The sequence below is a fragment of the Arctopsyche grandis genome, chromosome 3 (assembly GCF_051622035.1).
Source record: "Arctopsyche grandis isolate Sample6627 chromosome 3, ASM5162203v2, whole genome shotgun sequence".
Taxonomy (NCBI): Eukaryota; Metazoa; Arthropoda; class Insecta; order Trichoptera; family Hydropsychidae; genus Arctopsyche; species Arctopsyche grandis.
The window spans coordinates 25,145,701-25,158,313 of record NC_135357.1 but is presented as its reverse complement, the minus strand read 5'-3'; the positions used below and the strand labels follow the sequence as shown (position 1 = coordinate 25,158,313).

Here is a 12,613-nt window from a genome sequence, read left to right as displayed (position 1 = left end):
GTGAGTTCTGCAAGGAATGTGGTTTGTTGTTGTGGAATATTCTCGAATGTTTCGATGACGATGACGATGACGAGATTCCTACACTGGAATTGAAAACACATAAAATTGTCTTGGATATGTGTAATGAAAAAAAAAAAAAATTACAATACTACACAGAGCTCGGATTTTTTATTGGCGACTCTGTGTATATACATGGATCAGGGTGATTATTCCGTACAAAATGATCTCGCACACGTCTCTATGGGTATGGGGTGTGGTGTGATGCGCTATCGTGTCGAGGATATGTGGGAGAGGGGGGTTGAACGTTTGACATGTGCTCCTGATACTGAACGCTGAGCGAGCGTTGCAACGTGTGACGTCAGCATCAGATGCGCGGGAGCGTACACACACACACACACACACACACACACACACACACACACACACACACACACACACACATTCATCCATTATTTTGAACGGGTGAAAGGTGCATTAATACCTGCGCGCCTATAAATTACCTTGCACTATATTTATATATAACATATTATGGAGGATGAACGAATGAGACGACTGGCATGTTAATGCACGTGTTTATTATATGACAGCTGAAGACAGAGTGAGTAGCAGCTCTCCGAACCCAGCCGGGTTGGTCCCCACTCGCAGGAAGGCAACCAAACTCGACCATGTCGTATAAGCGAGCCGCCACAATATAACTTAATTTTAATTCGTGTATCAATTCCTTTCCGAAGCCATCCGTTGAAATCAACGGACAAAACACTAGTAAATCAATAATCGGGGAATTCAAAGTTGAATGATCGATCGTTGAAAGGTCTGTTCATACCTATCCAGCACGACCCGTATCCTGCAGGTGTCATGCAAGTGCGGATAGTATTCTTTGGTACATTATATGGACGTATTCATACTCCATTCGCGCATGCGCATTTACGCATTCATGCGCGTCCATATAGAATGTACTAAAGAATACTGTCCTTACTTGCAGGATTCGGGTCGTGCTGGATAGGTATGAACAGACCTTGAAAGGTGCATTAACACCTGCGCGCCTATAAATTACCTTGCACTATATTTATAAATAACATATAACTTAATTTCAATTCCTTTCCGAAGTCACCCATTGAAATCAACGGGCAAAACACTAGTAAATCAATAATCGGGGAATTCAAAGTAGAAAGATTGATTATTGAATATGTTCATTATTACTCAAAGTTAAAATGAGATCATTTCATTTATAGATATACTGTCGATGTAGTTGATTTTATTTTATTCCGACGTGAATTTGCACCGAGATTTGTATTTTCATCGAGACAATTTGAATTTGAGACGGTGAACGACGTGCGTAAATTATTTGGACGATATCGAAGAGTGGCAAGCAGTCCGCCGATCGATACCGAGCGCCGCTGACGAGACGGCGCTCCTCGGCATTGGCAGCACTGAGCGTTAGCAACTAGATCGGGGAGGGCGTGCGGAACAGCGAGTCGCGGAGCTCGCTCTTCGCCGTCTCGCGTTCACTACTTTATATCCGCCGGCCGCCAGCCACCGGCGAACTCGTCGCCATGGCGGCGGAACAGCGCGAGCGCGAAATGGCCGCCGAAGACAGCATTCGAGTCGTCTGTCGCTTTCGGCCGCTCAACGACTCCGAGGAGCGCGCCGGCTCCAGGTTCGTCGTCAAGTTCCCCTCCGGCAGCGACGACAACTGCATCTCCATCGGGGTGAGTCTCCCCCCGCACCCCCACCCTCTCCACTGCCCCCTTCCGCGCCCCCCCCCTCCGCAGGGCCTTGACCCGCCCCGCCCCCGCCCCCGCACCCCATCGGCCATTTTCGCGTGTGCTTTCGTTCAGCCGCCGCTCCTGAAACGAGCGGCCGCCCCTCGACCATCATGACTAAGCAGATGACGCGTCAACGTTCCAAGAGTGACGTGACGTGACGTGACGTGCCGGCTGACGGCTGACGGCTCGTAGACACTTTCTCTCCTTCGCCACGCTTCACGCGGATTTCCCCATTGCGCATGTCACGCTTCGAGACCTTCATCCCAAAACAAATTATGTGCCCTCGTAATGCAAGGCCAAAAGGGGGAACGCTCTTGCTCCTTAATCCCCCACCCTCTCCCTTCTCTCCCTTCGCCCATCCCCACTAGTGCGTTTTTCATACGGTTCAATACCGAATCCATTCATAATATTTTTGTTTTCTATTATTATTATTAGTCTTGTGCAATTACATTCCTAATATTTATTTCAATCACTACCTTATTCTATTCATATTATAGTATTCAATCACTACCTTAAACTATTCGAAATCAACTATCGAACAGTTTTTAGAAATGACGTCATTCGGGATTTTTTCATACCATTTCATAAAAAACAATCGACAATATAATTACAGAAACAAAAGAATGACGATCGTTTTAAAAAAATAAAATCGATACGAAACATTGTTCTAAATGAGAATATTTCATTGATTTTGAGCAGCGGTTCCCAAAGTACGGACCCCCAGGGGTCCTCGTGATCACTGAGGGGATCTGTGTCTGTCAGGGAGTCTGCGAAAAGTTTAATATAAAAAAAATATTTATGGCTGACTTGTATCATAAATTTAATTAAAACTTAAATTATAATATTTGCATTTGTTACAAAAAATTTTCAAAAAAAAAAAAAAAAAAAACTTGGGGCGAGGAGAATGCTCTCAGTTTCGAAATCTTTCAAAATTGCAAAATTGAAATGAAGACTTGTCGACACTTGTACGGCTCTTCATTCTGACTTCGGCCATATATTTGAAGACATTCTTCACTTGGTTATCCCAGATTGGGTGTTGAACCCTTTTGCAAGTAGACCAGGGTTGCCAGATTTCCAAAATCACAGACCGGGACATTCACTATTTCGAACGATCAAAAAAAAAATTAAGAAATTAAGAAAAAATTGCATAATTTTGCTAAAATGCTAAATATTCTTTCGCAAATTGCATTGGAATGTGGAATTGAGAGTATGTGGGCCACAATTTTACACAAATTAATGCCAGCGGAATGATCTTTCAAAAATATTATCCATTTCTCATTCTCATATATTGTTTTTGTCTAGTTAACTTTAGTCACGTTTAGTAAAAAAAATGTTTAATAAACAGACATCTTTGTATAGAAGGTCAATATCGCAAGTAATTGTTTTGTTAATTATTCAATTCAATTAATGGTTGGCTTATGATTAAAATTTGTTAATTTTGAAGTTGAACTATTTCTGGACAAAAATTCAGCGAGCCTCTAACTATGTATATACGTACATTTTTGTACATATACAAATTTTGTTAAGTCAGGATTTTCAGAGGTAATGCAGGACTCGAGACAGTCCCACTCAAATTGGGACGTCTGGCAACCCTGAAGTAGACTCACAAACTCAGATGAATCCATACTAATACAGGCGCAATTTATTGAATTATTAACAAAGGCGGAGCTGAAACCAATGTTTGAATAAGGATAACATACATTCTGGTTACAAAAATAGATACCAATTTTATATCCTGCATTGTGAGTCACTGTACAGAAGCTGTTGATTACTTTCCCGCCTACCTATTTAGTAGAACTTGGATTTGGTGCAGCCATGAACCTCATGGCTGAAAGAGACTGGAAATTAGAGACTTACAAATTTTACTCGCAAATATAAATAATCTCATATCATAATAAGTTTGGTAACCACTGATTTTGAGCATCTGCTGGATAATAGGAAATACAGCACTCTACCATATCCGGAAGCATTTCTTTTAAATATAATATATATTTTTATTAAAAATCAAATCTAATCTTTTGTTTCAATATTTGAGTAAACGTATGTAAGTAATTTTTAATTAAATTATAATTCAAATTCTCAAGGGTAAAAATTTTGATTGCTACATTGTCGTTTCTGACCAGCTGTCGCCTAATAAATTCGACTTCAAATGATAACAGATTGTTCCTCGGTGTCATTTATTACAACTTATTTATCATACTCTGAATATGGACAGCGAGGTGCAGATCAACCGAGTTTGTAGTGATGATTGGCTTTGCAATGTTTTTTCCAATTTTTCTACTGCAGTCAGACACCACTTTGACTAAAAAACATTCGTGCTGAGGAAGTAATCTACTGGCATTATACTTTCTCTGTATAAATAAACTATGACGACTGATCTTTCGCCTCTTATATTCTGGCGGGGTCGTTTTTTAAGATATTCGGCGCAAATTTCTCTCATGTAGTTGTTCCAGTCGTTAATTGTGGTGAATACCTCATTGCACAATCTGATCGATGTCAACTCTCTGGCCCAAAAATATATGAAACGAATGGCCACTCTCAACTATTCCCGAATTAATTTCCATATTTAATGTTGACTTTCTTTCGACGAGACAATTAGAGCTCCATTTAATTTTTTCTTGCACACAGATTCGTTCCTGCAGAGATTCCTCTCTTTTGTAAGAATGTCACGCCATCTTACGATAAATGGTAGAGCAAATCAGCTTAAATTCAAAAAATATATATTTTGATTTTAAAAAATGTCTCCAGATAATTGGAAAGTTCTGAAAATACATACTTATACAAAAATATAAACGGAAGCGACACATTTGTCCGCATACGTTCACTTATTATATATTGTAAATGCGCCAGTTAGAAGCGTTGCTTTCCATTTGAAGTGACCCACGTGTGTAACAATTTAAAAATAGCGTTTGCATAAATCTACAAAATGATTAATCATCCGCTCAAATTAACCGTTAGATAATTGTAATGGAGTCTCCAAGCTAATGTAGCCTGGTACAAGTTGAATGATATAATGAGCGATGAATGTAATCAATAACAGTCCTCATTGCTACGCACATGAACTCTATTTTTTTTATGACTTTAATAACGCTCTACTGATTTTTTGTGCTTTGCTGACTTTCACGTTGCATTGAAATTGTTGAAATAAATTTATTCGCGTGTGATGCGCGCGCATTCGAGCTAATTTAAGGATTTTTCAAAATAAATTATTTAATTATTGTAATTTGATACTTGAAATAACGCGCTTATTTTTGCCGTTTTAGGGCAAGGTTTATTTATTCGACAAAGTATTCAAACCGAATGCCACACAGGAAAAAGTTTACGGAGAGGCAGCGAAGACCATTGTTTCTGATGTGCTGGCCGGTTACAATGGAACCATATTTGCTTATGGACAAACGAGTTCAGGCAAGACTCATACGATGGAAGGTGTCATAGGTAAGATGTGTCCGTATATACATGTTTTTTTTTATAATATTATCGTATAGTTGCCTAAAATTTATATAATAATCATATTTTCTTTTTATTTTTAGGTGATCCGGGAAAACAGGGTATTATCCCTCGAATCGTCTATGATATTTTTAATCACATCTATGCGATGGAAGAAAATATAGAATTTCACATAAAGATTTCATATTTTGAAATCTATATGGACAAAATTAGAGATCTCCTTGATGGTGTGTACAATTCGTAATTTCAATATACATCTGTAATTAAGTATAAATAAATATTTATCATATTCATTTCCTTTCAGTATCGAAAGTAAACTTGAGTGTACATGAAGATAAAAATAGGGTACCTTTTGTAAAAGGTGCGACGGAACGATTTGTGACAAGTCCGGAAGATGTATTTGAAGTTATAGAAGAAGGAAAATCTAATAGGCATATTGCTGTAACCAGTGAGTCTTATTTTTAATATTATAAATATATACATAGTTATATATGATAACACGACAAGTCGTTCACTGACAACTCGTTCACTGCCAATCTGCTCATAGACGCTTCTTTAGCAGATGGCCCATTCACGACAAATTGCTCACGGCCGTTTGTTCACGACCGTTGTTTCGCAAATATTGTGTGTCGATAATGACCTTCTTGATTGAGTTATTTTATATTTGTGAACGAATTATCTTTTAATGAACCATCTGTCAACAAAATATCTGTGAAGGAAATGTCTGTGTATAGACTGTCTTTGAACAAAGTATCTATGAGCTAGTTGTTGGTGAACGATTTTTTGTGACACCGTTACATATGTATACGTTATATATAAAATACTAATATACAGTGAATTTTTTATATAGGCTAAAATTATACAACTAATTGTTATTTTACAGATATGAATGAACATTCTTCGCGTTCCCATTCTGTATTCTTAATTAATGTCAAACAAGAAAACTTGGAGAATCGAAAGAAATTATCTGGAAAATTGTATCTTGTAGATTTAGCTGGTTCTGAAAAGGTATAAGCCAGCAACTAATAAATAGATAAATGGTTTTATCAATATTATTTTGCATATTTTATGTTAAACGAGGTTACTTTATTTTCGTTATTTAGGTTTCCAAAACTGGAGCTGAAGGCACAGTTTTAGATGAAGCTAAAAATATCAATAAATCTTTATCAGCCCTCGGCAATGTGATTTCAGCATTAGCTGATGGCAACAAGACTCACATTCCATATCGAGATTCTAAACTAACGCGTATTCTTCAAGAATCTCTCGGTGGTAATGCTCGCACTACAATTGTTATCTGTTGTTCACCTGCATCATTTAACGAATCTGAAACAAAGTCGACGCTTGATTTTGGAAAGAGGTTGGTGCTGCATTTATATATACTTTTATGTAAAGCCTATTTAACAGATGTACACAAACATTCCTTTAAAGTGTCAATGATCAATGAAACTTTATCATGATATTGTGTTCGTCGATGGGAATACGGTTTGTAAAATTGATTTTTTTTTTTTTAGAGCCAAGACAGTTAAGAATGTTGTCTGTGTCAATGAAGAACTTACAGCCGAAGAATGGAAACAGCGATATGAACGTGAAAAGGAGAAAGTTGCTCGACTTAAAGGAAAGGTATACAAAAAAAAAAGTAATCTAGTAACTTCATATTAAAAAATGAAATGTCAATTACTTAGATATATTTTATTGTCCGTTTCTAGGTTGAAAAATTAGAAGCCGAATTAAACAGATGGAGATTAGGCGAAACTGTTAATCTTGAAGAACAAGTCAATCTACAAGAAGTTGAAGCTGTTACTCCTGTAACTTCAATAATTGAAGAGAAACCTGTAATTCCTGTAAGTTTTTCTGATTTACACTTATTTTAAGTTGAATAGTTATTTCTATTGACTCGATTTATTGAATACTTTTGATTTTTAGGAATTACCTGCTGTAGCTGTACCAGACGGAGATGTTGATTCAGCTAAATTAGAAATTTTATATCAACAACTTGATGAAAAAGATGAGGAAATCAATCAACAATCTCAACTTGTTGAAAAATTGAAGGATCAAATGGCAGAACAAGAAGAACTCATCACCCTTGCTAGGTAATGTTTCATTTTTTAATTTAAATTCTTTAAATAAAAAGATAAAAAAAATTCTTTACAATACAATATATTTATTTTTCAGACAAGATTATGAATCCCTCCAGGGTGAGATGAATCGCATCCAACAAGAGAATGAATCTGCTAAGGAAGAAGTTAAGGAAGTATTGCAAGCTTTGGAAGAATTGGCTGTTAATTATGATCAAAAAAGCCAAGAAGTTGATGCTAAAAATAAGGAATGTGAACAATTACAAGAAGATCTGGTACAGAAGCAGGTATATTCAAAAAGATATATGAAGTATATGTTTCAATATTTATACATACATATAATGAAATGATAATTTATTTTATATATTTATATTTTTTAGTCATCCCTTAACTCCACAACTAGTGAACTTCAACAAATGCGGGACATGACAGCTCATCAAAAGAAGCGTCTTGCAGAAATGCTGGCTAATTTACTTAAAGACTTGGGCGATATTGGAAGTGCAATTGGTGGTACCGATAATGATATTAAGGTAAGATTCTTAAAATTAAACTTTGAGCATAAAAACTATCGTGTATCAACAAACCATGCTTTATCTAATTTAAGATTAATGCTGAATCTGTTGGTAAACTTGAGGAAGAATTTACGGTTGCAAGGTTATATATTAGCAAAATGAAAAGTGAAGTCAAAAATCTTGCACAGCGGTGTCAAGGACTCGAAACTTCCAATGTGGATTCTAACAAAAAGGTAATTGGTTGACTTAATTTCTTAAAAATTTTATTTCTTAATTTTTGTACAATAATAACACTGTTTTATAACAGTTAGTAGATTACGAAAGGGAAGTTGCTGAATGGAAATTGGCTGTAACGCAACAAGAAGCCCGTGCTCGTAGTCTTCAGGAAGCTGTTCGAGAAGCTGATGCCAAAAAGAGGGCACTAGAAGATTTAGCAGATACCTTGAGAGATGAGTGTGCTAAATTGAAAGCTGCTAACCAGGTACTAATGCAGATCACAACGATTTGTGTAGTATTGATTTTAGATAATTGATTTAAATTTTCTTATAAAGGTATCGGCAGCTGGTGCTGAAAGACAAGCTGCTGGTGAGGTAAGGGCAGCACTTGAACAACAAGTGGAACAATTGCGTGGAGTTCATCAAGCACAGCTTACGACGCTTCGTGATGAATTGGATGCAGCGAATGCTGTTGCTGCTGATATCAAGGAGTAAGTGAAATATTGTTCAAACATCTCTTGAAATGCTGTAGTCAAAAATAATAACAACGATCTAATCTATGTTTGATATTTTGCAGCCAAAACCAGAAGTTAACATTGGCTCAGCAGCAGTTACAAGCAGATTACGATAAGCTTAAGCAAGATGAAGCTGATAAATCTGCCAAATTGCAGGAACTTATGTCAGTAGTTGCCACTGTGCCCTCTGTTGAAAAACTAACAAGTAGTGCCTTAGACGATTATATGAATAATCGACATGTGATGCGCCAAATGTATAACTCACAAAAATATTCCTTTAGCGATCAAATCGACAATAATACTGTGATGAATAAGGGCCAAAAAGATTTGGTCAATATCGAACTACTTAAATCGAATACAAAACGCGTCGATAAAAATACACAGTCCTGCTCCAAATCCATTACGTCATTTCCCTATTGCCACATTCATCCCTTTCATGTTCATTTAATTATATCAGTTACAATGATTTTGATAACGCAACGATCGCCTCATATCATAATCATGTCATAATTTCACTGTTGATCTGTTCTACCACCTCTAATGGATTATAAGTAAGATGATCTGTTGACTAATTGTTGTTGTTGTGTACCTTGTATATATTTAATTTGATTATATCAATCGCGATTGTATATATATATATATAAAATAGTTAATGTAAAATTGTATAGCAATATTTTCTTATTGCCTTTGAAGTTAATACATAATAGTATTTTTTCTGCAAGGTCATCACTTAATATTTTCAGAGAATGTGTTGACAATAAATATAAAATGCTTTGTCTTTAAAAGGGGAACTTAAGTAATTTGTACAAATAAAACGAAACTTAAATTATACTGGTCTACCAGGAAAAGAATGAATCAAAAATTATTCATCTTTGCAAAATTTCGGCAATTGATCTTACGAAAACTATTTTGGGGAAACTAATTGTGAAATAATTTCCTTTGAGTTTATTTTAAACTCTGGAAATACGTATTAAATAAAATCGTTAGATTACAATGTTTGCATAGAACACGGGATGATCATATATATATTTTTAATTTTCACTCGATTCAATCATATTGTTTTGGCACTTTCGAATCACCGAAGATGAATAGTTTTTATTTCTGTTCTCGAACAATTTGTTGGCCAGTGTTCTAATAAAGCTGTGATAAATATAAAAGAAACATTCTCATTGATAATTTGTTCGTGAAATTTTTCGAAACCACATATATTTTTGTGTATTTGAAATGGGTGTATTATATATGTATAGTGCCATTTATGAATTTTATATTCGAATAATTTAAGTGGTATTAATGCTTAGTATTAAAAAAAGTGGTTACTAAATACATATTCTAATGTATTTTTTATCTTAAACGGTAATGATATATCGCTGTTATTTATATATGTACTTTAACTATTCCAAAGAGGTGGTAGACATGCGATTCGTACCTGATTTTATTTTATTTATTCCTTATTCTATTTTATACTCCACCAAGTTTAGTTGTAATTATTGTTAATACGTAATGCGGTTTTTAGCAAACGAGATTAATTAAGTTGGCTGAATGTGTGCCACTTTCAACATGCTCAATGCACTTGTTATTATGATTAACATATATTTAACTTTCGAATTTCCTCAATGTCAGTTATTTTAATTGATACATATCTCTCGCAATATTAACGTTGTTGTGTTGTTTTTTTTTAATTTATTTTTGCTAGAAACCTCGTGAGTTCAAATTTTGGCTAAATTATGATATTGGGAAACATTTTTCATAGCATTTGCATTGGCATATACTTTACAGAGTGGCAGTAACTACTTGTCAGATTTTTCTTCACCTTTTATATTGTGTACAAGTCGTATTTTATATGACCTGAAAAAGGTTTCAGAGATATATTTTTGTAGAATGAAACTATTTAATAATACATTTTTTCTTATTGTGTGCATGTATGGTCATATATATCAATGTATATATGTATACATAACATGCATTGTGGCCGCTAAACTAGGCTCTGTATACACCACAAGGATTCTATTTTTTGTTTTATTTATTTTTTTATTTTTATTTGCTTTTATTTTTATTTCTTAGATTTGTCCTACATGACTCCCATTCATATTCATTTCCTGTAAAAGCCAAATGTGTGCGTGTAATGCACCAAGTCAAAATGTGCATGTTAAAAATACGTGGTCCACGACAATTCAGTTCTTACCGAATTGTTTGTTTTCCGTATAAGAAATGGCTCATTCAGAATATCTGTTGTTGAATGGACAGTATTGAATATGGATGGGGGACAGGATCGATGCTAGTGTGTGAATTAGTAAATAATGTGAAGTGTTCTGAATACAGTGTGAGCAAAGACCACCGGGAACAAGCTCGCGCTGATTTGAAAGGTCTCGAAGACACCGTTGCCAAGGAGCTTCAAACATTGCACAATTTACGCAAGTTGTTTGTCCAAGATTTGCAGGTTAATTTTATTTCTGAAATGTAGCTATATTTTCGCATTTGTTGTAATTACTAAATGGTTCAATTTTTTGTATAGGCTCGTATCAAAAAATCTGTCGCCACTGAAGAGGGCGAAGAGGATGGTGGATCATTAGCACAAAGACAGAAGATAAGTTTCTTGGAAAACAACTTGGATCAGTTGACGAAGGTTCACAAACAACTTGTACGAGATAATGCCGACTTACGATGTGAACTTCCTAAATTGGAGAAACGTCTGCGTGCTACTATGGATAGAGTGAAGGCTCTCGAAACTGCTTTGAAGGTATTTGTGCCTTTTTGTGAATTCTTAGATTTCATTAAATAACACTTGCAGTGATTTGACATTTTTTGTATATTAATTTTATAGGATGCAAAGGAAGGTGCTATGAGAGATCGTAAACGTTATCAATATGAAGTTGATCGTATTAAAGAGGCTGTGCGTCAGAAGAATCTTGTACGTCGTGGACCTCAAGCTTTAATAGGTAAGCAATTTATGAAATTATATCTTCAATAGTTTTGATTTGTGTATGGAGTTTTTGCAATTTTTTTTTTATGTTTGTTAACTTCAATTATAGCAAAACCAATTCGTGCCGGGCAAGGTCCTATTGTTCCTGCAGGTGCTGTGAGACCAATTCAACAACAACCAGATAACAAGCGCAAGTCCATCATTGCTGGCAGTGGTAGGGGTCAGTTATAAAACTTAAGAAAATTTTATTTATATAATATTGTTAAACTTATTTGTTACGAATCAAACAACAACAATAAAATAGTTGAAATTGTGTTGTTGTTTTTTTATTTATTTTTGTAACTGTTATGTCTGGGCTTAATGTTTTCAATTACTTACAGATGAAAGTTGAATGGATAAAAGGCTGTGAAGATCACCGAGGAACAACTAATGTCAACTGGCTCGGTCCCCATAGAGATTTTTACTGTCTTAAGTAAATTATGTAAAAAATCTTAATGTTTCCTTATATATTATACCAAAAAAAATCCCAGTATTGGCTTTTAAATTAAACAAATATATTTATACTATTTTGAGGAATTACCATTAGATGCTTGCAAATATTCTCACTAAATTTCATAGTGCATTAATATTTTTTTCATTAAGTAGGCGGGTTGCATTTTTCGTATTTCTGGTTTTATTATAATTTTTTTACTTTTCTATGTTGACACGGCATTTTTGGTATTTTACATTATTATGAAATTATGTAGAAATAAAATGATTATTTATTTAAGTACGCACTTTGTGCGGTAGCTATCTATTAATTTTATATTTATTAATTTATTTTTAATTCACTTTATGGAAACATTCACTTAGGTCATATTGTACCGAATTGCTTTGTGGCTGTAGTATACATAGCCTATTACCGATTAAGCGGTCAGGTTAGGGAATATTGTGATTTTGGATTTCACCATTATCTCAGAAGGATAGTGTGCTGTAAGTCCTGCATGATTCATCTTAAATTGTGAAGGAAATGAATTTTAATATTTTGAACTGGAGCAATGAAATTCAGTAAATAAATGTAATAGCACAATCACGTGTATCATACTTTCCATTTTATAAGTATTTTATTAAAGAATTTTGGACTAAGTACGCAGTACTTACCATATATTTTGGATTATGAATGC

General features: G+C 34.9%; 1 protein-coding gene across 3 annotated transcripts; it reads left to right on the top strand.

The window, feature by feature from the left end:
- Positions 1-1,426: 1,426 nt before the first annotated feature.
- Khc (kinesin heavy chain) lies at positions 1,427-12,613 on the top strand. 3 transcript variants are annotated; one of them, XM_077428386.1, is made up of 20 exons: positions 1,427-1,709; positions 5,030-5,201; positions 5,297-5,440; positions 5,518-5,661; positions 6,097-6,221; positions 6,317-6,570; positions 6,725-6,833; positions 6,920-7,054; positions 7,137-7,303; positions 7,386-7,575; positions 7,669-7,818; positions 7,893-8,033; positions 8,108-8,281; positions 8,352-8,506; positions 8,593-8,694; positions 10,850-10,967; positions 11,043-11,267; positions 11,352-11,466; positions 11,560-11,670; positions 11,831-12,613. In XM_077428386.1, the coding sequence occupies exons 1-20, from the start codon at positions 1,554-1,556 to the stop codon at positions 11,839-11,841; spliced, it is 2,898 nt and encodes a 965-aa protein (XP_077284512.1). In that variant the 5' UTR covers positions 1,427-1,553; the 3' UTR covers positions 11,842-12,613. The 3 variants fall into 3 exon arrangements, with proteins under 3 accessions (XP_077284512.1, XP_077284513.1, XP_077284514.1); XM_077428387.1 differs by having other exon boundaries at positions 11,560-11,664; positions 11,831-12,517; XM_077428388.1 differs by lacking the exon at positions 11,831-12,613 and having other exon boundaries at positions 7,893-8,040; positions 8,115-8,281; positions 11,560-11,765.

Excerpts from the sequence above, each read along its gene's own strand:
- Khc (XM_077428386.1), top strand. The coding sequence starts at position 1,554 with ATGGCGGCGGAACAGCGCGAGCGCGAAATGGCCGCCGAAGACAGCATT. Across the intron at positions 1,710-5,029 it reads ACAACTGCATCTCCATCGGG|GGCAAGGTTTATTTATTCGA; the intron begins GTGAGTCTCCCC and ends TTGCCGTTTTAG. Across the intron at positions 6,571-6,724 it reads ACGCTTGATTTTGGAAAGAG|AGCCAAGACAGTTAAGAATG; the intron begins GTTGGTGCTGCA and ends TTTTTTTTTTAG.